Source organism: Dendrobates tinctorius, unplaced genomic scaffold (assembly GCF_039654945.1).
Source record: "Dendrobates tinctorius isolate UK_male_01 unplaced genomic scaffold, ASM3965494v1 ptg000203l, whole genome shotgun sequence".
NCBI classification, from domain to species: Eukaryota; Metazoa; Chordata; class Amphibia; order Anura; family Dendrobatidae; genus Dendrobates; species Dendrobates tinctorius.
In genome coordinates, this window is record NW_027361870.1 from 23,959,770 (window position 1) to 23,986,210 (window position 26,441).

Consider the following 26,441-nt stretch of genomic DNA (forward strand, 5'->3'; position numbering starts at 1 on the left):
ATGGACTCCAGGGCCTTCAGGACAGGTATCTCTTGATCCCCAGAAGCGCAGGAACTCATCTGGCATGGGAACGCGCACTTTTTTCCTTAAGGCTATGTACCCACGTTGCAGAAATGCTGCGGAAATGTCTGCAGCATTTCTGCAACTCCCTGCCGCAGGTAAAGCGCATGCAGAATTCGCATGCGTTTTCTTGCAAAACACAAGCGTTTTGCAAGCATTTTTAGCTTGCAGAATGCTTGCGCTTTTCCAAGTGATTTGACGCATCGCTTGGAAAAGTGATCGACAGGTTGGTCACACTTGTCAAGCATAGTGCTTGACAAGTGTGACCAACTCTTCCGTTCCCAGGGATGCATTGCGCGAATGACCTCTGATTACGTAGCATCTCGCGAGACCGCTACGTCATCAGAGGTCATTCGCGCAATGCATCCCTGGGAATGGAAGTTGCCGCCAGCGCGAATGAGGACGTGAAGGACTCTGGTGGCTGACAGAGGGTAAGTATATCCCGATTTTTTTTTTTTTTTTGTTCTTATTTTAATTCTATTTTTTTACAGGAATATGGTACTCAGGGCATGGAGGAGAATCTCCTCTCCTCCAGACCCTGGGTACCATCCGCACATGAAGCGCTCACTTTACGCATGGATGGCATAGCCACATGCGTAAAGTGAGCGTTTCAATGCAATCCTATAGCGGCGGAATTGCCGCGATTCTGCAGAAATAATGGACATGCTGTGGATTTTACCGCTATGCGATTCCGCAGCGGTAAAATCCGCAGCATGGGCACAGCAATTGCGGAATCCCATAGGATTGTATGGAAATGTGTTTTTTAAGAGTTTCCTCAGCGGCGGAAATGCTTAAAAAACGCAACGTGGGCACACAGCCTAAGGATATGTGCACACACTGCGGATTCTTCTGCGGATCCGCCTCTGCAGATCCGCAAGTTATGTACAGTATAATGTTATTCAATGGGTTTTAGAAACCGCAGTGCACATGCTGCGGATTTTTCTGCGAGGATTTGCTGCAGTTTTAAATCCTCTGCATGTCAATTCTTTCTGTGGATTCTGCTGCGTTTTGACACCTGTTCCATTGTTCAGGTGTCAAAATGCAGGGGAAAACCGCAGGTAAAGCGCAGGTCATTTTACCTGCAAATCCGCGCAGAAAAATCCGCAACACAGTCCGCAACTCACCCTAAGGCTGGCTGCTCAGCACCATATTTTTTTCCTTGATTATCATTAGCTGACATCCACCTGCTGTACTGCAGTGTTTGGGCCAGACGCTCCGTCTAGACGCTCTGCCTATATGTTTCAATTTCATTCCCTCCAGGAGTCCTCCCCCTCCCAATGGTCCAGTGCTTGTGACTCAGCAGCTTATAGCACTTGTGTCCCTAATGTTATAAAAAAAAAAAAAAAGTTCATGACTCCAGGACACACTTTTATTTGGTTGTCCTTTGTTTATGTATACAATATTTTCTAGTCCTTCCCAATGTAGCACCTACAGACTGTCTATATTTCGGTTAGGTATCCAGACCTCGACTGCAGCAATGGAGTGTTTTTTTCCCTATGCTCACCAGCTTTTCCATCCATGGGGAATTAGACTTTAGGTGCTATAGGAATAACAGTTTGTGTTTGGTCCCCTACCCAGTGAGTCTGATGTACCTTTTACCATGTACCTCATGGTCGATCACAGCTGCAGTCCACATTTTCTGACCACTATCTAGTGTATCAGATGCACCATTTACCATGCACCTCCTGGTCAAATGCATCAGCCGTACTAGTGTTCTGTCCACCATTCAGTGAGTCAGATGCACCATCTACCATGTACCTCCTGGTCAATTGCAGCAGCGGCACTAGTGTTCTGTCCACCATTTGGTGTGTCAGATACACCATCTACTACGTACCTAATGGTCGAATGTAGCAATGGTCCATGTCTCATGCCCACTATCCAGTGAGTCAGACGTACCATTTACCACGCACCATCTAGTGACTCAGATGCCCTACCTGTCACGTTCCTAGTGGTCGTTTGCAGCAGTGATCCACGTTTCCTGCCCACTATCCAGTGAGTCAGATGTACCATTTAACATGTATCTCATGTTCAGTGACAGCAGCAGTCCACGTTTCCTGCCCACCATCCAGTGACTCAGATGCAGCACCTATCAAGTTCCTCATGGTCATTTGCAGCAGTGGTCCACATTTCCTGCCCACTATCCAGTGAGTCAGATGTACCATTTAACATCTATCTCATATTGAGTGACAGCAGCAGTCCACGTTTCCTGCCCACTATCCAGTGAGTCAGATGTATCATTTAACAAGTATCTCATGTTGAGTGACAGCAGTGGTCCAGGTTTCCTGCCCACCATCCAGTACCTCAGATGCACCACCTATCAACTTCCTCATGGCCATTTTCAGCAGTGGTCCAGGTTTCCTGCCCACTATCCAGCGAGTTGGATGCACCATCTGCCATGTACCACATGTCTGATCACAGCAGCAAATGTAAGTGCTCTCTCCGCTATCCTGTAACTTAGTCACACCATCTGTCTTGTACCATATGATCGCTTGCAGCAGTGGTCCAAATGCTTTGCCCGGTATCCAGCGAGTCAGACTCCGTATCTACCAGCTAACCCAACCTTGATTACGGTTACGACCCAAGGGCCTTGTTCTCCATTCTGTGAATATGATTTGCCAAGAATTATCCAACAGGTCAGGAGCTCCATCGACAGTTAACCACATCGCTGTCCGCAATGCAGTTCAGCTGCGCTACTCACTAGCCAGTAGTTAGACCCAACATGAATAATAGCAGTGTTTCTAGTGCTCTGTCCACTATTCAGTGAGTCAGGTCCTACTTTTACAATGATCTTTATGGCTGTTTATTGTGAAGCCCAAGGGGTCTACCGAGATTTCAGTTCTTTGTCTGTTTCCGTACTTCTTTCTTACAGAGATTGGATAGCACTTTGTCCTTATCAAGCCGCAGCCAAGAGCACAAGAGCCTCTCTGTGATTAAATTACGATTCTTGGGGCCAGCACTGTCTCACCCGGACAGTCCATTTCAACTTGGGGAGTATCTGGCTATGTCTGACCCTGCAAGTCACAGGGTCGGCACTCTTGCTTAACTGGTCACATCAGTGACTGTCTCTGCCTTTTCTGTTTCCTGTGCCAGGCATTCGCTGGAGCTCCTCCTTCGAATGGTAAGACCACGCTAATTATACTGCCTTTTTTGTAAATTTCTGACATCAAGGTAAGCGATAACATATTTAAGGATTCTTACCCACTTCCTTACCAAGATGGTCTGAGTCGATCAAGAGCTACAAAGATATCTCAAGTTATCTGTATTAATTTCCTTAAACTGGACCAGTCGTCCTCAAAGCAATTTAAAGTCCACATCAGCATCATCCTTTTTCACCAATCACGTGTTTTGTTTTTTTTTCGTCTCTCTGCTCCACACTGTTGTTCCTTGGCACCTGGATTCTGAGTTCAGACCTTGCCGCGGACTCGGAGTTTGGAGCTCTTTTCTCATGATTGCACTCTGGTCACCTCTCTTCATCTTGGCTTGGGTTATCAACATACCAAAATAGTGTCTGGTCCCGGTCCAACATATTGATTTTTCTGGGAATGCTGTTTGACACAGCACGATCAAGTGCTTTTTTCTACCCAAGGAAAAACCATTGATCCTATCACGTGGGTCTCTCTCCGTCAGAGGCACCTTTGCACGTTCGCTCCACTTCTGCACGAGCGTTCTAGGTAGGATGGTTGCGTCAATGGAAGAAGTTCCATTTGCCTACTTTCATATGCATCCTTTTTAATTTTCTTTTTCAGCCATCAAGATGGGACTTGTGGATTCACTCCCTGTATAGACTATTCATGCCCCACTCCGGATAAATAAGTCTCTAGACTGGTGGACTTAATCTCCTCTAGTCAATTGTGGTAGATCTTTCCCACAACATGTTGGAAGATCGCTACTACAGAAGCCAATCTTCTCAATTGGGGAGCATATTTTCAGAACTTAACAGTCCAGGACTGATGGACCACCCAGCAGTTGTCCCTTCCCATCAACATTCTGTATTTTGGGTCCCTCTCTCTTGCTCTACTTTCTAGCAAGGTTCCTATTCTCTAACCATTAGTTTTGGGTCCAAACGGACAATGCCACAGCAGTGACAGAGATGAACCTTCAAGGAAGAACCCGAAATCAAGCAATATTGTCAGAAGTGCAGCGGATTCGGTTATGATCTTGGCTCTGCACATCCCAAGAGTGGAGAGTTGCTGCCGATTTTCTCAGCCGAGAGAGTCCCGCCGCCGGCAAGTGGTCCCTGAACCATCCAGTCTCCTATGACGTGGCTATTTTGAGGGTTTCCTGACATAAATCTGACAGAGTCCAGTCTAAGTCAGAAGATTCTTCATGTGATCTCCAGATCACACGTCACGCTAGCAATCGGCACTGACGCTTTGGTAATTCCTTGGTCTCTCTCCCCCCGTTCCCGTTACCTACCTTAACACTGATCTCTAGAATTGTCCAGAGGATTAAGACTGAGGGATTGCCCATCATTCTCAGCACCCCAGAAAACTTGGGTACGCAGAAGTAATCAACTTCCTCACAGGCACTCCGTAGAAACTCCAGGATCTTCCAGATCTTCTCTCGCAGGGTTCTGTGTTATGCCAGAATTCTCTGTCACTTTATTTAACAGCATGACTAAGGCCATGTTTCTGAAATCAGCCGATTTCTCCGATCAGATTACCCAGACCATGTTCAGAACTATGAAGCCTTCCTTTTCTCGCATTTCCCATCGTTCGTGGAAAATCTTTCCGCTGGTGTGTAAATAATCAGACCTCCCCAAGGGTCTGTCATCTGTTTCCATTTTGTCCTTCTTACATTTGAGTCTGAGATCTGGCCTCTCCTTCAGTTTTCTCAAGAGACAGGTGTTTGCTTGTTCCATCCCTTTACGAAAGATTTTAACGTCTCGTCTGCAGATCAAGACCTTTCTGCAGGGAGTTGGGTACTCTGTTTCCCCCTACCGGCCACTGATAACACCTTGGGATCTCAATTTAGTACTCGATGTTCTCCAAGAATCAACATTCAAACCTCTATGAGACACCTTTCACTCCTTTCCTGGAAGGTTGCCTTCCCAGTCGTCATTTCTTCAATCAGATGAGTTTCCAAACTCGCAGGTCTTTTGTTCCTCCTTATCTAGGGTGTCACCAGGACAAGGTAGTGTTACATCCGATACCATCATTTCTCCCTAAGGTGGCTTTTTGTATTTCTCCCCAATGAGGATACTATTTTTGTCCTTTTTTGCTCCCTTTATTTATCAAGAATGGTCTCTAAACAAACTGGACCTGGTAGAATTCTCTGTAGCTGTCTTCCCAGGATAGCACCAATCAGATGTGCAGATTCATTGTTCTTAATCCCAGAATGTACTTGTAAAGGTATTGGCTGTTTCCAAGTCTATCGAGGCCTGCTGGGTTCGCTCTGCTATTCTGAAGCCTACTGACTAATGGATAGATCACATCAATTTAAGGTCACCATGCGCTCCTCTCGCTCAGTGGGGGACCTCCTCTGTCACCCACCGCCAGGCGTTGATCTTGTAGATTTGTTAGACTGCTACATGGCAAAGGTATGACAGAAAGACCAAGTCCTACAAGGTTCACATATAGGTTTAGTCATATGCAAATCTCTGTAGAATGGTCCTGCAAGCAGCAGTGACCCGAGCTCTGATTGACGGTACCACCTTTACCCACCCCTAGGACTACGTTTGGACGTCCCATGGTTTACTTTGTCCTCCAATGAAGCGATGGAGAAATGAAGATTTTGGGTACTCGCCATAAAATCTTTCTCGGAGCCTTCATTGGGGGACACAGCACCCGCCCTTGTTTATTGTTCGTTGTGGTTATGTTATGATAGTTGTAAACCTGTTGCTTCTCCTACTGCTTTCTCACTAACTGAAGAGCTTCCTGCTAGTTGGTGGGTATATACTGCTGGGGAGGAGCTAACTTTTTTTGCATAGTGTCAACCTCCTAGTGGCAGCAGCATACACCCATGGTTTCCTGTGTCCCCCAACGAAGGCTCCGAGAAAGTGATTTTACAGTGAGTACCCAAAATCTTAATTTTGTGTTGTGGCTCCTAAGCTGGAGTTAAGGCAGAATCTCTTTGCTTCAGAATATACCAAGCTTAATAATCGGGTGGGTGACTAAAGCTTGCTATGCATTTTATATAGCTGCACCCAATGCCAACAGATGTTTCCTAATACCCCTACACCCTTTATATCCATTTTTCCAAGAAATATATGTAGACACCCGAACCTTGGTTCTACGACACATCTAGTGAAGAAACCAAACTTCTGCTGGTTTAACCACCGATTAACATTTTGTAATTGTCAAGGTAGCTATTTTGGGAGGGCTAAATTAACCCTTCACGGTTGAGCCAGTGATTTCCAAATTATTCCAGTGTTGCTAGCAACTCAAATGACCACACGGAGACTGGGGTCTCTGTACGGGAGGATCGAGGCAGATCACCAAGCCCCTTTATTTTAGTCACGTCTTTTATAATCTTTTGCTTAATTATGCAAGGTTCTCAAGTACCAATAGCATAATTTCACTTTATAAGCCAATAATATTGCAAGAAAACCGGAAACTACATATATGTCCGTATCCAAATAGAAAGTAGTATAATGGCATATTCTTCAGAGTTTAACATTCCCACCTCCCTTATCTTTGCACCTGATGAGAACAATCTGGTTTCATGACAGCCCATGCCAATTATAAAAATTTATCTTACAGCAACAAAAACGGAGAAACGAAACCTTACATTGAATGGATAAAACGAAACTTCAACTCTGATTTTAGTATTAACCCTTAACATTCCCCCCCTAAATAAATTTTGTTAACACATATTCAGCATCAGAGGTGCTATCCCAAGCTAACAGCTTGAGGGGTACTGGTCTTCACATGACTGATGCCGTGTTACCAGTCATGGCTGTCGCGGCGCACCCATCCCCCCTGTATACTGCAGTTCACGAATAACAATTTTTGATGACGGTGGTGGGGATCTTTTGTAGGTAGGCATGTGCTTGGCTTCAACATCTTCATCAAGTAGCCTTTTGCGATCGGTGCAGAGAAGAGCAGGGGCAATGACACCTTTGGTATCATCATTAGCTGTCTTAGTGCAGAATTTCCTAATACATACTAAAACTTGTTCTTTGGTGTATTTCTGTATCACATATACAACAAGGATACAGGCAGCAATGTGTAACAAGCTTTGTAAGATCCCAGCTATCCAGCCCCCAATTCCCTTAAATCAATTGGCTGGATTGAGAAAGGAGAAAGTGTCTGACCACTAACTGTCCTTATTACGATCATTGTCTTTATCGTATTAATCTCTGAGTCATTGAATATCTTCTAACTTTAACTTTTAACTTCTACCAATAATAATATGTAAATGCGAAAAACCAAAACATTATGTCCCTTCATTTGCTATTGGCTTGTTGGGTGATGAGGAGAACTTGATAGGGACCGTCATACAAGGGTTCTAGTCCGTGCTTCCTGACATGCCTTTTCACGACTACCAAATCATCAGGCTTCAGGTTATGACAGGTGTCAGTTTCTGCTGAATCTGGAAAAGAAGAGGAAACTAGAACATAGGTGTTAGCAATATTTTTACTAAGCTGAATAACATATTGAACAGCACGGTCAGTTTCTTCTGATAACTGCTGAGGCTGAAAATTTGCAACTGGGGCCTAGCACCAAACAATATCTCATATGGGGACAGGCCATATTTTGCAATAGGGGTAGTACGAATATGGTATAGTACAATGGGTAGGAGCTCTGGCCAAGGTGCCATAGTCTCCTGCATCATTTTGTTCAGTTGTCCCCTCAATGTGCCGTTCAGCCTCTCAACTTTCCCACTGGATTGTGGATCGTACGGAGGGCTACAGTGGATCCAAGCATTGTCAGAACTTCTTGATACACATGAGAAGAAAAGGCCGGGCCTTGATCACTTTCAACAACTTCTGGAACCCCATATCTGCATATAACTTCCATCACCAGTTTCTTCGCTGTGGTCTTTGTAGTCATGATGGTAACAGGGAATGCTTCTGGCCAACTGGAGAACCGGGGCCCAGTAGAATTTTTGCACCAGTGCGAGGGCCTGATTCTTTCCTCGATGTGTAGGCCCATGTGGCAATAGCAGGGTACATCCGCTTAGGGAGACACACGAGTCGGTCCTTTTTCCAGAGACCATTATCCATACGTGCCCCATCAGTCTTCCATTGCTTCACCTCTTCCTTTGGAGACATTCTCTGCATCGTCATTAAGCGGTCTCGCGGGGTCCGACAGAAAACTTCTGTCTGTTGTAGATCATCAGGTTCTTGTAGGGTCATTGCTTCTTGTAACTGTTTACACTGAGAGCGTGTGGTCACCATAGTTGGTATGGTTGGTTCAACGGGTAAGAGAGCGGCGGCTTTTGCTTGCATAGCCGCAAATGTGTTGCCAACAGTCTGTGGATTGTTCCTAGGACCGTGCGCCTTAACTTTGATAATAGCCACCTGAGTAGGTAATTTGATCGAGTCCATGAGGGTTTTAACAGCTTCAGCATTTTTCACTGGGGTTCCGGCAGTAGTAATAAACCCTCGATTGGCCCATAGAGCCCCAAAATCGTGAGCAATACCAAATGCATACCGTGAGTCCGTGTATATATTAGCCCGTCTGTTCTTGGCCAAAGTACATGCAGTAGACAGAGCCTGGAGTTCTGCTTCTTGTGCTGACTGTGAGGGCGGGAGTGCAGCTGCGTGCACTACAGTGTCCTCTGTGGTAACAGCGTATCCTGTGTGGAATCTACTAAACTCGTCAGCATATCTTGAACCATCCGTCTATAACACCAGATCAGGATTTGGGAGTGGATTCTCACTGACATTTGGTGGAGTAGCTGTTTCTTCAGTCAGAAGTTGGGAACAATCATGTTGGAGGTAATCCTCATCACTGCCATCTTTCCTTATAGTTCATTATACCGTCTTTCAAGGCATTGTAAAGGGGTTGCATTATGCGGGATGCATCCGGTATCCACTGACAACAATAAGTGCATAAGAAAACGCTGGAGTTCAGTTTCATCTTTTGGGAAAGGAAGGGAGCTGACAGCTATTTTTCTTTCTTCTGCGAGGTGTCTGGCACCCTGAAGGAGACAGTGACCCAAGAATATCACTTGACCAAGGCAGAACTGAAGTCCCGAGGCCGAAACCCGACAGTTCAGTGCTGCCAGATGCTTTAAGGAGGCTAACAGTGGCAGAAATGGCAAAAGACACCTGCTCATAGTTTTTTTTTGCAACCTGGTTGGGACTGTTTTGGGCCCCTTGTGACATAACTGTCCATGTTAACTGTCGTCCCTGCTAAGTGAATGCAAATAGAAACTGGCAGTCATTGTGTAACGGAATGCTAAAGAAGGCATTGGTAAGATCAATAACTGTAAACCAAGCAGCATCCTGGGGTATTTGGGACAAAAGAGTATGTGGATTAGGCACCAGGTTTGAGAAACACTTTTACTGGTTCTACAGGCATTTTCCCTATATCATTTGGCCCTTTTGACCAGATTTTAGATAGTATCTCTGAGAGGTATGGGGTGAGTCATTGATCCTCAGGCAATATTGGGGGTGGGTCTGGGCCTATCAGGGCCATCATAACTGTAGGAAGGGCATGCAAAATACAGATTTTTCTTCACTGTCTTCATCTACATAGGGATTATATAACAAAAAAACCCATCTGACCATCATCTTGGAATTGTATTCCAGAGCGGAACTGTGATAATTAATCTACCCCTAGTAAATTTACAGGACATGTGGGAGAGATCATGAACTGAGCAGTAACGAGAATTAGCAGTGAGGGGCTGAGGAGCAAGATTCCCACTAGCTGAAGTCTGAGGGGGGGCAGAGTTTGCTGTGTGGGCTGAAGGGCACACTGTGTGCTCGCAGCTGCGGTGGGGGCTAGAGGCTGCTGTTTGCTCCTTTTTTTTTTTTCTCTCTCTCTCTCTCTCCTGAACAGAGCAGGTTAAAGTCTGAAAACCGGGGACTAAGGCTGCCGGCAGATGATAATAGGTGCCGTTAGCAGAGGTGGGGGCTGCAACTCTCGGTCTTCTTGTACAATTGTCATCTAACAGGGAGACCTCTTCTTTCAAATCATCACTTTTAACTATTTCCCTGACACATTAATATCAATCTTAGTTCCTTCGTAACCAATCACATTCTCACAGCACAGTCACTTTCTTGAACCATAAAACATCCCGTCTTTGCCATCCTTCTTCAACATAGCAGTAACAATCAGAATTCACTTGCTGTTCAATTTCCACGTAACCTTCATTATACAATTCATGTGCCAAGCCATGGAATTCCTCAGCGCCTTTAAGTAATCCATCATCAGTCAATCTTTTAACTCCTTCATCCCATAGCGTAGGCTGCAACCTCCCGCCCTTAGGAAATCCCAGAATCGAAAATATTTTTCCTGCATTCCTGACACATTTCTTTCCTCGTCTTTGAATCATAAGACTAACAGTATCTGATCCTTCACACAATTCCAAACTTTTCTTTTTCTTCCACAGAAACATAATTCTCTCCTTTAGAGCTAAATATCCTTACTTCAGTTGTGCACAATACTGGAGCAGCCGTCTCCGTTTGTTCCACAGGGTCAACCCCCTCTGGGAAGCCCAAAATTTGCGGTACTCAGTGAAAGGAGGAGGGCGTCTCAGACTATCCCTCCGGACACCTCTGGTTATATATATCTATCTATATATACCTGAGTTACGTATCCTACCCAGTCTTCGATCACATGACCACGCCCAATACTAATAATGATCAGGAATTCAGGATATTTTGACTATAAAGAGAGTCACAATCACTGGTCAATCCGGGGAGTCCGTCCCTTATGAGGTACGGTTCGAGCACTGGGCCCCTAACGGGACTACACCTCTATATGATTCCACCCATGAATCACCCCACCAGGGGACAAACCTCAGATCCTCTTTGCAGCAACAAGCACAGGAAAACCACACCAACGGTCAGTCTGAACAGTATAACTGCCAACTTACCGTGGTTGTGGCGGGGTGATCAGTCCCAATTTTCCAACACCTGTGTCCGCTCCGAGGGTCCTTTGTCTTGTCCTCCGGGGGCAGAGGCGTCCCTATTCCGGGGCCCCACGTTGGGCGCCACTGTCAAGGTAGCTATTTTGGGAGGGCTAAATTAACCCTTCACGGTTGAGCCAGTGATTTCCAAATTATTCCAGTGTTGCTAGCAACTCAAATGACCACACAGAGACTGGGGTCTCTGTACGGGAGGATCGAGGCAGATCACCAAGCCCCTTTATTTTAGTCACATCTTTTATAAACTTTTGCTTAATTATGCAAGGTTCTCAAGTACCAATAGCATCATTTCACTTTATAAGCCAATAATATTGCAAGAAAACCGGAAACTACATATATGTCCGTATCCAAATAGAAAGTAGTATAATGGCATATTCTTCAGAGTTTAACATTCCCACCTCCCTTATCTTTGCACCTGATGAGAACAATCTGGTTTCATGACAGCCCATGCCAATTATAAAAATTTATCTTACAGCAACAAAAACGGAGAAACGAAACCTTACATTGAATGGATAAAACGAAACTTCAACTCTGATTTTAGTATTAACCCTTAACATAATATACCCCTTAATAGAATCATTTTATTATTATTATTATAGCCTTCAATTCATTATTTAATTTTTGTTTTGTATATGGTTGGACTCAGAGGCGTAGCTAGGGTTTCGGTTCAGGGGGGGGCGAAACTTCTGAGTGGGCCCCTAGCTAGGTAACTTTGATTACAACTCGGTGACGCACCCTAATAGTGGATGTAAGAGATGACTGCGCTGTTACTGAAAATAATCCCTATATAAAGACTAACATTGATATTACCGCAATATGGTCAGTGGTAAATACCAGTCCTATAAAACATACAGTGGGGCAAAAAAGTATTTAGTCAGTCAGCAATAGTGCAAGTTCCACCACTTAAAAAGATGAGAGGCGTCTGTAATTTACATCATAGGTAGACCTCAACTATGGGAGACAAACTGAGAAAAAAAAATCCAGAAAATCACATTGTCTGTTTTTTTTTTCATTTTATTTGCATATTATGGTGGAAAATAAGTATTTGGTCAGAAACAAGCAATCAAGATTTCTGGCTCTCACAGACCTGTAACTTCTTCTTTAAGAGTCTCCTCTTTCCTCCACTCATTACCTGTAGTAATGGCACCTGTTTAAACTTGTTATCAGTATAAAAAGACACCTGTGCACACCCTCAAACAGTCTGACTCCAAACTCCACTATGGTGAAGACCAAAGAGCTGTCAAAGGACACCAGAAACAAAATTGTAGCCCTGCACCAGGCTGGGAAGACTGAATCTGCAATAGCCAACCAGCTTGGAGTGAAGAAATCAACTGTGGGAGCAATAATTAGAAAATGGAAGACATACAAGACCACTGATAATCTCCCTCGATCTGGTGCTCCACGCAAAATCCCACCCCGTGGGGTCAGAATGATCACAAGAACGGTGAGCAAAAATCCCAGAACCACGCGGGGGGACCTAGTGAATGAACTGCAGAGAGCTGGGACCAATGTAACAAGGCCTAACATAAGTAACACACTACGCCACCATGGACTCAGATCCTGCAGTGCCAGACGTGTCCCACTGCTTAAGCCTGTACATGTCTGGGCCCGTCTGAAGTTTGCTAGAGAGCATTTGGATGATCCAGAGGAGTTTTGGGAGAATGTCCTATGGTCTGATGAAACCAAACTGGAACTGTTTGGTAGAAACACAACTTGTCGTGTTTGGAGGAAAAAGAATACTGAGTTGCATCCATCAAACACCATACCTACTGTAAAGCATGGTGGTGGAAACATCATGCTTTGGGGCTGTTTCTCTGCAAAGGGGCCAGGACGACTGATCCGGGTACATGAAAGAATGAATGGGGCCATGTATCGTGAGATTTTGAGTGCAAACCTCCTTCCATCAGCAAGGGCATTGATGATGAAACGTGGCTGGGTCTTTCAACATGACAATGATCCAAAGCACACCGCCAGGGCAACGAAGGAGTGGCTTCGTAAGAAGCATTTCAAGGTCCTGGAGTGGCCTAGCCAGTCTCCAGTTCTCAACCCTATAGAAAACCTTTGGAGGGAATTGAAAGTCCGTGTTGCCAAGCGAAAAGCCAAAAACATCACTGCTCTAGAGGAGATCTGCATGGAGGAAGGGGCCAACATACCAACAACAGTGTGTGGCAACCTTGTGAAGACTTACAGAAAACGTTTGACCTCTGTCATTGCCAACAAAGGATATATCACAAAGTATTGAGATGAAATTTTGTTTCTGACCAAATACTTATTTTCCACCATAATATGCAAATAAAAGGAAAAAAAAACAGACAATGTGATTTTCTGGATTTTTTTTTTCTCAGTTTGTCTCCCATAGTTGAGGTCTACCTATGATGTAAATTACAGACGCCTCTCATCTTTTTAAGTGGTGGAACTTGCACTATTGCTGACTGACTAAATACTTTTTTGCCCCACTGTATGTGATTACTGCACAGGTATAGTTGGTGTCTTACCGCTGACGTTCTTTCTGATGGAATCCGTCACTTTTCACGTCTTTTCCATCTGGCCCAGACTGACATGACAACTCCTCCAGCCAGGACTCGGCTATAGAGAATACAACAACGACACGTTTCACTTCTCATATTCCAGCCCCATCACCATGTATCCCCAACCTGCACAAACTCCTCATCCTGCTGATACCCCAATTCTGAGCCGCTGCTGCCGTATGTGTCCCTATTACTGCACCTGATACCCCAATGCTGAGCCGCTGCCGTATGTGTCCCTATTACAGAACCTGATACCCCAATGCTGAGCCGCTGCTGCCGTATGTGTCCCTATTACTGCACCTGATACCCCAATGCTGAGCCACTGCTGCTGCCGTATTTGTCCCTATCACTGCACCTGATACCCCAATACTGAGCATCTGCTGCCGTATGTGTCCCTATGACTACACCTGATACCCCAATACTGAGCCGCTGCTGCCGTATGTGTTCCTATTACTGCACCTGATACCCCAATGTTGAGCCACTGCCGTATTTGTCCCTATTACTGCACCTGATACCCCAATACTGAGCATCTGCTGCCGTATGTGTCCCTATTACTGCACCTGATACCCCAATACTGAGCATCTGCTGCCGTATGTGTCCCTATGACTACACCTGATACCCCAATACTGAGCCTCTGCTGCCGTATGTGTTCCTATTACTGCACCTGATACCCCAATGCTGAGCCACTGCCGTATTTGTCCCTATTACTGCACCTGATACCCCAATACTGAGCATCTGCTGCCGTATGTGTCCCTATGACTACACCTGATACCCCAATACTGAGCCGCTACTGCCGTATGTGTTCCTGTTACTGCACCTGATACCCCAATACTGAGGCGCTGCTGCCGTATGTGTCCCTATTACTGCACCTGATACCCCCTATACACACGGCTCTGCTCCACACCCCCTATACACACACGGCTCTGCTACGTACATGCTGTACACATGCGGCTCCGCTCCATACACCTTGTACACACACGGCTCTGCTCCGCACACCCCGTACACATGCGGCTCCGCACCATACACCTTGCACACACAGCTCCGCTCTGTACACGCCGCACACACACGGCTCTGCTCTGTACACCCCGTACACACGCGGCTCCGCTCCTCTGTACACCCCGTACACACGCGGCTCCGCTCCTCTGTACACCCCGTACACACGCGGCTCCGCTCCTCTGTACACCCCGTACACACGCGGCTCCGCTCCTCTGTACACCCCGTACACACGCGGCTCCGCTCCTCTGTACACCCCGTACACACGCGGCTCCGCTCCTCTGTACACCCCGTACACACGCGGCTCCGCTCCTCTGTACACCCCGTACACACGCGGCTCCGCTCCTCTGTACACCCCGTACACACGCGGCTCCGCTCCTCTGTACACCCCGTACACACGCGGCTCCGCTCCTCTGTACACCCCGTACACACGCGGCTCCGCTCCTCTGTACACCCCGTACACACGCGGCTCCGCTCCTCTGTACACCCCGTACACACGCGGCTCCGCTCCTCTGTACACCCCGTACACACGCGGCTCCGCTCCTCTGTACACCCCGTACACACGCGGCTCCGCTCCTCTGTACACCCCGTACACACGCGGCTCCGCTCCTCTGTACACCCCGTACACACGCGGCTCCGCTCCTCTGTACACCCCGTACACACGCGGCTCCGCTCCTCTGTACTCCTCGTACACACGCGGCTCCGCTCCTCTGTACACCCCGTACACACGCGGCTCCGCTCCTCTGTACTCCTCATACTTGCATATCTCTGCTACATCCACCCTGTAAACCAATCCAGACCCCATACAGAAACTTACTTCACCTCATACAGCACCATGACAACCAGCACAGCAGAGCCCTGCAGCAGCTGAAACCCCTGATCATGTAACCCATGACTCCGCCCCTCCCATGACCTCATCACAGGTCCTGTGCACACAGAAATTAAAGCCCAGGCGTCCAGAACAACATTGCTGGCTGTGAGGTGGGGGGCCCACTGCTGGCACAGGACCCCCCACCGTCTTCTCAGGGGCCCATAGCGGCTGGGCGGCAGAGTAAGGAGATCGATTCTCCCTGCTCTGCCGCAGAATATAACTGTATGGGCACGCTGTGCACGCAGATACAGTTACAGTAGCGTAGCTCGGTGGGCCCCTTCAGAGCTCGGGGCCCGGGGCGACCGCCCCCTCTGCCCCTCCGGTAGCTACGCTACTGGTTGGACTCCAATAATGTATACTCCATGGTAGCCTAAGGTGAACATTAGTGTTAAGTACATTGCATTACTTTACTGTCAGTATCATAAAGCTAAGATCAGCATCAGAGCTGCATTCACGATTCTACAGCTTCAGGGCCTTCATCAGTGTTTGCACTAAGCTCACTCTGAACAAAAAGTGTTGTAATGCCTTATATCTCTGCAAATTTGTCAAAAGTGCATCTGTTGATTGGTTTCACAAATGCATGCAAGGTTATAGCACAAAAAGTTCGATAAAATATTCCTTGTTCCTTTCTTGCTTGGTGAACACTAGATAATATTACTGTTCCCCTACCTCCTCCCTTGCTCGGGTCCATAATTACACAGCTCATTATGTGATCATATCACCTTCACATTTCAGCTAACATCATTGTTTGTGTGTAGAAGCTCCATTATATTTTCAATTTATTATTTTTCATACATTATATGAAGTCCTCTAGTTCGTTTCCAAAATATTTTTGATGGCTCTTTAGGAGGAGTTGAAATCTGACCTTTCCAATAGTAGATTTTTGCTTTCTGAATTTTTCATGCTAATAATATTTGGAATCTCCAGTTAGATCTAAGAATTCATATTTGTTTTTTTGCAGTGAAACAGAAATGGACTGATTCTCCAAAGCTTTTAGGGCACAAAAGTGTTGTAAAAGCTTTTCAAAATGGTGTTGTGCAAAAATATTTCGACTTTATTGGCATTTTCACCTCACTTTGGATTAGTTTTGCCAAAATGGGCAGAGCTGGGATGGAACGAGGGGGGGCTACACACCCTTGTCTAATTCCTCAAATTTGCCAGTGTTTTCTATGTAAGAAACGCTGACACTTACTAGAAGCGCAAAATTCATTAAGAGGCGTGCGCCTGTTAATGAATCCAGTTCCATGTACTCTGTCAAGACTGCAGTACTACGAGCTTGCACTACACCTAATGTGGAGATACGAGGGTCAGTGGGTGCTCTCATCTGTTGTCCTGGCTGTCTTTAGAAGGACCGCATGGACCAAGGCTCATCCCACTGAACACCCGCACCCCTTTCTCGTGGGCAGAATATTACTCAGATGCCACAGGGTGAGGGTAAAACAGTGTGGCAATAATTTATTCAACCACCAACAAACAATAACGTATAGAACAGTCCCAGCAAATACACAAGATGGTGCAAAAGACAGCTGCGACTTCAGGATATCCAAGGCCTACTATCTCAAGCAGTAGCACTTTGCTTTTGGCAGGCACCCACATAAATAAGGTAGTGGCAAGCTTAGGAAGCTGACCAAGTACAGTTGGGTATGTGACCAGGTGACCTGATTGTCCAAATCTGGATTCTCCAAACGTCTTTGAGGGTTCAGTGATGGTCAATGGAGCAGATCCAGATTCCACCAGCTAGGGCTGTAGTTCTTTACGATGGCATTTTGTAGAATCTCTCTGGGAATAGAGGTAGAGACCCCTTGTATAGTTCACAACTGTCCTTCAGGTCATCATCCACAGGTAAGGGGGATGGTAGAATGAAGCCTTCTGTCATTGGTCTAGTATTCAACCAATGTGCATAGTTTATCCTTCAGTGTATGCAGTTCAAAAAGCTGCATGTGGTATAATGGGCAATCAACATATTAGCAAACATCAGTTGTTCAAGTACCCTGCATCACTGTCCTCCAAGAATAGCAACACAATAAGCTGCAACAAACATCAATTCAAGAGTCAATATTCACAGCTCATATGAGTAATGGCCTATGTCTCTTGATCCACTGAAGAAAAACATGTCTGACCAAATCAAGAACAAATGCTGTGTTGTCACCACCTGTCTTGATGAATCTGATCCTAAATGTATTTTCTTTCTGTCCTTCCTTAAACATACTCCCCGAGTTGTCATAATGGAAAATTGACAGCCAAGGATCATTATTAACTGAATGTTCCCAAATTTAAAAAAATTCCTTTTCTTTCAATCATAAAATATCCTTTTTTTTTTTTTTTTTTTTTTTTCAGGCATCCCCGTAATGTATAGAATAGCCTTAAAGCCACCATACACATTAGATAACTACCCCACAGCGACCTTTCCCAATGTCACCATACATTTCTCTGTGAGAAAGTCGCTGTCAGAGTCTTCGGGCAGCGGCTTATCTCTCCGAGGGGAAAAAGGGATCGGTTACTGGAAATCCAATGTGTCAGATCCTTCAGATGATGCTGAGGGAGAATCAGGATGCACCCATGCACATTAAACTGTGTTAGGCTAGTTTCACACTAGCGTTACCGGGCGCAGCGCACGGCCGCCGCTAAGCTCTGGCCGCGCCCCCTCTGGTCAGCTCCTCTGATCGCATGACGCTGCATGCGATCAGCATACCCTATATTTAGCGTTGGGGACGCTGGTCGTGCGCTGGTACACTTTGGCCGGCGCTTGCGCCCTTTTGGCGCTGCGCCGAGTGCACAAAAACGCACTGTGTTGCATTTTTGTGCGCTCTGCGCAAGCGCCAGCAAAAGTGTACCAGCGCACGACCAGCGTACCCACGCTAAATATAGGGTACGCGTGCAGTATCATGCGATCATAGGAGGAGATGACTGGAGGGGGTGCGGCCGGGGGCGGAGCTTAGCCGCGGCCGTGCGCTGCGCCAGGTAACGCTAGTGTGAAACTAGCCTTAGACTGTTATATCCCGCTGGACCCTTGTGCTTTATTCTAATATTATACATCTGCTATCGATCTCAATACTCTTTTTGAGCATTTCTTTCTCTTTCATATGTGTTTAACACTTTTTGGCTGTTTTATTCAAACTGGAATGACTACTGTGCACAAGATATTTATACATAATATGCTACATAGAAGGTGACCTGTCTGCTGTGTGCAAGATATATATACATAATATGCTACATAGAAGGTGACCTGCCCTGACCATGACCAAGTCACCATATGTATTTGGTGAATTGCGGATCCTCTGATCTAATATAAGGAATATGTACATTGAGACAGTTTGTAATAAATAAAATTTTGGAAGAAGCTGGACATTTTTTAACATTTTTGTATGTTTCATTTCTCATTTCAGCTCCGCAAATAAGTGTCTGCTAAAAGTGGCTGCGTACGCCGCTCAACTGGAACAGTATCAAAAAGCAATAGAAATATATGAACAGGTTTGTACCAGTGTATCATTTAAAGGGTTGGTCCACAAATAACATATATCACATATCCAGAGCATAGCTGATAAATGTGATTGTCAAGGGTTCCACTGCTAGGAAGCACATCAAACATGAGAGGGTGGGGGTCCAATGTTTCTTGGAGAGAGCAGAGTTCATGCATGCTCTCTGGCGCACCATTCATTGTATAACACTCAGCTTTCCTCGTCTGTCTCATGGACGGTAATCAAGATAATGAGGTACATCAGTAATTAGTATTAGAAGTAGTTAAGAAAGGTCACTGATGTAAACTCCCCATTAAGACTTATAAAATCAGCTGTAAGGAGATCAAATCAACTATAAAGCTCTGCAGAATATGTTAGCGCTATATAAAAAGAAAGATTGTTATTAAGATTGCATTCATAGACAGAATGGGGGTATAGAGGATGAGGGTTGACCATGTAGGGTATGAAGCATAATGGTGTCCCAGTGATGCCTAAGAACAGTGGTAGATGATGCAAGGAACTCTTTGAAGAAGGTTCAATCTAGAAGTGTGTTTATCTCTAAAATGAATGGTAGGCGTGGAAGTAAAAGATGGACCAGTGACACCAGTCAGGGACCAGAACTGTGATTCTAGCTCACCCAATACACAGGAAAGAGTGCACGGTTGGACAGGTAATATTTAGGACTTTATTTAATCTTCATTAAAAAATTAGGATACAGACAAGATCCACCAGGTTTCTGCGTATAAATGGTCTTAAACTGGCTCTTATTAGTCAAAGGGACCACTGATATGTGATGCTGCAAGTTTTTCGGTCACCAAATATACTTAATTGGATGTTGCCAAAACTTATTCTTCTGCACTGACCACAGGATAGAGGTTAGCTAACTGATCACTGGTGTCCTAACCACTTCCCCCCTCAGCTATCTCGAGACCTTGGCTCTTGGTGTCATGAGCGTCTTGAAAGGAGTGGAGGTCTGGATGCCCAACTGCTCCACATCTTCCGTGACTGCCAGAGAGATCCAATCAGAGCAGTTGGATAATTTTGAGGTTCTCATAGACAATGAATGGGGTGGAGATCTAGCCTTCTGATTAATTCGGCCCAATTCTCCGGGTTTGCAGAGGGCTCCTCACACAGCACCATTACTCCTCAGCAGTACATCCGTCATCCCACGTGCACTAACACTGACATCTGCAATCTGATATCTGATGAAGGTCCCATGAGATGACAGAAACGCGAAGTTGTATCCGTCCATTTTGTATGCACATGGGATAATTCACTGCCGACAGCTTTTTGTTGTATTCATCTTTTGTGTTTTGTTCTCATAATGAAATTGTAATATTTTGTAGATCGGCACAAGCACGATGGATAATGTTCTGCTGAAGTATAGTGCAAAAGAATATTTCTTCAAAGCTGCCCTATGCCATTTCATTGTAGATGAGCTGAATGCTAAGGTGAGCACAGCCATGTATTCAGTGAGGAGAGCAATTACCTGGTCTAGCGATTTATACACTGAGCCGAAATTCAACAAATTCTGCCTTTCTGTTATCTACCAATGTGTGATGTTGGAGAAACGTTACCAAAACTATCTACAAGTGTATGTATCTGACAACAATCAAATCTCTGTGCTGTGATTGGTTGCTATCAGATCATACCATGTCATACTAAAGTTACATTTTCAGTGATGGGACTGACCCATTGCTGGCAATATTATGGATCATCCTAGGTACTCAAGCCTTGACACCTTCAATTGTTTTGACTTATTTTGCTCATAAATAACATATTGAACCTTAAAGGGGTATTCCCATCTCCAATATCCTATCCCAATATGTAATAGCTGTAATAATATTAGCAAATAGCGAATCAGAAGAACTATACTTCTATGTTGCTTAGCCCATATGCAGGTCATTGCAGTAGCTTAGGTATCCATGGTTAAAGGGAACCTGTCAGCAGAATTGTGCACCGTAACCTACAGACAGTGTCAGGTCAGCGCCGTTATACTGATTACAATGATTTCTTGGGTGATGAAATCCGTCTTGTGGTTGTTGTTTAACCCTTTTCCAACATCTGGCGTAATAGTATGCTGATGTCGAACACCCTCCCTTTTGATGTGGGCTCCGGCGGTGAACGCACATCTTTCTGGACACATGTCAGCTGTTTTGAACAGCTGACATGTGCCCAGAACTGCCGCTGGTGGAATCTTGATCCATCCGCGGCTATTAACCCGTTAAATATTGCTGTCAAATGCTGACAGCGGCATTTAACATGCGCTTCCGGCAGCCACTGTCATGTGATTGCGGTTCACTGATGGGTTGGCATGACAACCAGAGGTCTACAGGAGACCTTTATGGTTGTCACTGCCAGCTTCCTGTGAGCACCGCCCACAGTGGTTGGCGCTCATAGCAAGTAAGTAATTCAGCTGCATACAGACGAACTGGTTATCGCCTGTAAGTAGCAGAGCTGATCGGGTTATTTAAGCATCTAGTCTCCCATGGAGACTATTGAAGCATACCAAAAGTAAAAAAAAAAAAAAGTTTTTAAAAATATAAAAAATAAAAAAAAAATAAAAGTTCAAATCACATACACGTATTTGATATCGCCGAGTTCAGAATCGTCCGATCTATCAATAAAAAAAAAAAAAAAAGGATTAACCTGATCGCTAAATGGCATAGCAAGAAAAAAAAGGCAAAATTACAATTATGGGTGATCAAAAGATGGAATCTGCACCAAAATGGTATCATTAAAAACGTCAGCTCGGCACACAAAAAATAAGCCCTCACCCAACCCGAGATCATGAAAAATGGAGACACTACGGGTATCGGAAAATGGCGCAAATTATTATTTTATTTTTTTTTAACAAAGTTTGGAATTTTTTTTCACCACTTAGATAAAAAAGAACCTAGACATGTTTTGTGTCTATGAACTCGTAATGACCTGGAGAATCATAATCGCAGGTGAGTTTTAGCATTTAGTGAACCTAGTAAAAAAGCCAAACAAAAAACAAGTGTGTGATTGCACTTTTTTTGTAATTTCACCGCACTTGGAATTTTTTTCCCGTTTTCTAGTACCCGACATGGTAAAACCAATGATGTCGTTCAAAAATACAACTCGTCCCGCAAAAAACAAGCCCTCACATGGCCATGTTGACGGAAAAATAAAAAAAAAGTTATGGCTCTGGGAAAGAGGGGAGCAAAATAACGAAAATGCAAAAACGAAAATTCCTCCGGGGGGTTAAAGGGAATCTGTCATCCCTTTTTTGGCCTATCAGCTGCCGGCATTGACATCAGGAGCTTATCTACAGCATTCTGTAATGCTGTAGATAAGCCCCCAATGTAACCTGAAAGATAAGAAAAACACGTTAGATTATACTCACCGGAGGGGGCGGTCCAGTCCGGCGCCTCCCATTTTCATGCGATGCTGTCCTTTTCTTCCCTTCCGTAGTGGCTCTGTCACAGGCGCACTGCTCTGCCCTATTGAGAGCAGAGCAGAGTCCTGTAGTGCGCAGGCGTCGAGAGGTCCGGCGCCTGCACACTGCAGTATTCTGCTCTGCCTCAACAGGGCAGAGCAGTGCACCGGAGCCACTACAGGAAGGGAAGAAGAGGACGGCATCGTATGAAGATGGGAGGTGCCGGACTGGACCGCGACACCCATTGTACCGGACCGCCCCCTCCGGTGAAGCAAAGAAGAGGATGTTCATCGCTAGAAGATGGAAGGCGCCGGATCGCAACACCCATCGGACCCAGACCGCCCCTGGGTGAGTATAATCTAACTTGTTTTTCTCATCTTTCAGGTTACGGGGGCTTATCTACAGCATTACAGAATGCTGTAGATAAGCCCCTGATGTCAATGCCGGCAGCTGATAGGGCAAAAAAAGTGACAGATTCCCTTTAAGGGGTTAATCTTTATTTGCAGTTTTGAGCTAATGATATACTGATGCTCCGTGGTGGCCCATGTGCTCATGTGGTGCTCTGATTAGGTATTCATAATGCAGACTGCTGACGGGTCACTGATCCCTCACTGACCTGCCCCCTAGTTTACATTATGAATGTTATACACACATATTGTCAGCTGTGACACCTGCGCTGCAGAATAATCGCATGGCTGACAATTGACATGACGTCGACAGTGACGTCCCATTGACAGAGCAGAAGAGAAGGAATTGCTCTGTTGAGAGCCAGAACGAGGACAGAACGAGGCTCTGGTAGACTTGTATTGAGTTGTGACCTCTGGCCTGTTACATGTAACACTGGAGCAGCCGAATGGCGTTGTGGTGTCGAAAACGGATGAAAATGCTGAAAGGTGAGGATCAGACGGGGACTTAGATTTTGAGCACCACTCTAGTGGTGAAATTCAAAAATCTGCTGGAGTGGTGCTGTAATATAAAGCCAACATCTTACGTTATTCAACGATCAGTGCCATTCCCAGCTCCTGTCCCCAGCTCGGCTGACACTCCTTTCCCTTTGTCAGACACATGTACAACACAGCCAATTGTAAAAAGAGTAGGGGGAGGAATCCCACAAGCAGCGCCCATACATTGTGCAGTCACACCGCAGTGACCATACCGTACAAGTCATCCTATAGTGTCCTGTACTTGCTCATCTTGCTGCCTTCTGTTAGTTTTCAAGATGATTTTTTTTTTTTTTCTAGCTTGCGGTGGAAAAATATGAAGAAATGTTCCCGGCATTTACAGATTCGAGAGAATGCCAGCTAATAAAGGTCAGTGTGTGCAGACGTGAGACTGATGGGATGCGTTCAGGGTTGGGATCAGATTGGCACATCTGATTTGGAGTTCAGGGCTGGCGGGCAACAAACATGTAACCGTGCATCAACTTTTCTCATTCGTCTCATTGGGGGACACAGATACTGTGGGTGTATGCTACCGCCATCTGGAGGCTTACACTAGGCAAACAACACAAGGTTAGCTCCTCCCCCGCCGCATACTCCCTCGCCCTGATTGCGGGCGGAAACCAGTTTTTTGCTTAGTGTCTATGGAGGCACACGTCTGGTCTTTTTTCTCCAGACTTTTTTTCCATGAAGATTAGACAGGGGCAACGGATCCTATTGAAAGGGTCTGATTTCCCCAAACCATCAACGGGCGAGCACGTGTCGAGTATCGTCTCCACGTATCCTTTCCTGCACCGTGGGACAAATCTGGGCAGTTTTTCCCAGAATTTTTTATTTTAGTTTGTTTGTTTCTTTCCTTTATTTTTTCTATGAACATTAGACAGGGGCAACGGATCCTATTGAAAGGGTCCGATTTCCCCAAACCATCAACGGGCGAGCACATGCGAGTGGCCCTCCATGTATCCCTCCTGCAACGTGGGACATGATGCCGGACTTAGCCCTGTCCACCCCTAGGTATGGAAACCATGGGCTTGTACAGAGGCACAAGACTAGTCCGTGCGGCCCCCACTGCTCCACCAACGCTAGACGGAGGTGCTGCAAGGCGGCGGACGGTCCCTCTCCTCATCCCTGGAAGCTGGATGGAGTCAGGGTACCTGCACCGTCCTGGATCCCCCCCACCACCCCCGCCTCCCCGGTGGTTTTTTCATACCTGTTGGATGCGAATGGAGCAGCGGTGTGCTGGCAGGCCTAGAATCGCAGAGAGTAGTACTGGCAAATCCCTCCTCCCTCCTGTTCCTCCTGTAGGTGACGCTGGTGAGGATTACAGACAGACGGAGGTGCAGTGGGCCGTGCGCCGCCACAGCGCCACCGGCCGCTGCCGCCCCCCGCAGGCGGATGCTAAAAAATTTAGCCATTTAGCCCGTGGCTTCGGCCGGAGGTAGGCCGGGGCGGAAGTCCCGCCCCCGTCCACACAGCGTCCCTTCCGGCGGCCCGGATAAATTGAGGCCCCAGCTTCAAATCAGGGTAGGCCGCGACCGGTAGAGTGGTCGGCTTGCCCTACAGAGGAGCGCAAGAGCGGTGGCACGTGAGGGGGACGCAGGAGCGGGTAAGTGCAGCCATGTCTGCAGGAGCACACTTGAGGCTCAAGGGGTGCCCCTCTCTCTCTATCTCTCTCTCTCTCTCTCTCTCTCTCTCTCTCTCTATATATATATATATATATATATATATATATATATATATATATATATATATATTCTATTATATATATATATATATATAAAAACAAGAAAAACAGTGAGACAAAACGCCTGACAGATGCAATATGGCCGGTAAAGGGAAGGCGCACACTTTTCTCTACGCTGCATGCATCTCCTGAGAAACTGGGTCTGAGCAGAAAAAGTAAATTAATGTGCATGCAAAATGTAATTGCATATGAACACATGACCTTTACACAGAGAAAACCAAAAGCAAAACACAAAACAAATATCCTGGAATAAAAAAGTAAAAAAATATATTGCAAAAATTGCATGAAGGTAGTAATAATAGTAATAATAAGGGTATTTAGTTAACATAATTTTGATCAAAATAATGTAGAAGCCATCCCGCCACGTCACGGCAACCCTTGTGGGACAGTCCTAACTCTTGTATTTAAAACCTTTCCACTTGTCAAGTGACGTGAATGTGAACAAGGACAGAGGGACTGAACCACCAGTAATAGTATAGGCCAGACAGGATGGATTTTCCAACTCAGAAACAGGGCGGTCACACCCTTATATGCACAGAATGCACAATGAAACAAATGAGAAACTGGGTCTGAGCAGAAAAAAAAAAGGGTTGCCGTGACGTGGCGGGATGGCTTCTACATTATTTTGATCAAAATTATGTTAACTAAATACCCTTATTATTACTATTATTACTACCTTCATGCAATTTTTGCAATATATTTTTTTACTTTTTTATTCCAGGATATTTGTTTTGTGTTTTGCTTTTGTTTTTCTGCATGCATCTCCTGTAGGGCTGCGTTCCCGCGAGCGCAGAGCAACAAGTTGTGCAAGGCCTGCGACTCTGAACGTGCCCTGGAGCCCCCCCTGGCAGCGGAGTCCAGGGAGCAAAATCCCCTGGAATGGGCTCTATCATTATCCCAATCTATGGCATCGCTTACAAGGGTGATCGAGTCTCTTCACGCCCCGAATGGAGGCAAGGATAGTGGCTCGCTTAGGCTACTTTCACACTCGCGTCGGCCGACGTACATCGCAATGCGTCGTTTTGGCGAAAAAACGCATCCTGCAAAGTTGTCCGAAGGATGCGTTTTTTCTCCATAGACTTGCATTAGCGTCGCATTGCGACGTATGGCCACACGTCGCATCCGTCTTGCGACGGATGCGTCGTGTTTTGGCGACCGCGACGAACACAAAAACGTTACATGTAACTTTTTTTGTGCGTCGTGTCCGACATTTTCGACCACGCATGCGCGGCCGAAACTCCGCCAATCCTCCCTGGACATTACAATGGGGCAGCGGATGCGTTGAAAAACTGCATCCGCTGCCCCCGTTGTGCAAAACTTTCACTACGTGCGACGGTACGTCGGGACGACGCAGTGCGACGTCCGTCGGCCGACGCTAGTGTGAAAGTAGCCTTATCGGGGAGGGG

General features: G+C 45.8%; 1 protein-coding gene across 1 annotated transcript in view; it reads left to right on the forward strand.

Moving 5' to 3' along the window:
- LOC141057327 (beta-soluble NSF attachment protein) overlaps positions 1 to 26,441 on the forward strand; it is a 72,201-nt gene that overhangs the window by 22,462 nt on the left and 23,298 nt on the right. The window contains exons 7-9 of the mRNA XM_073553886.1: positions 18,879 to 18,963; positions 20,297 to 20,401; positions 23,595 to 23,663. Coding sequence (XP_073409987.1) covers positions 18,879 to 18,963; positions 20,297 to 20,401; positions 23,595 to 23,663 — 259 coding nt within the window. The remainder of the gene's footprint in view (positions 1 to 18,878; positions 18,964 to 20,296; positions 20,402 to 23,594; positions 23,664 to 26,441) is intronic.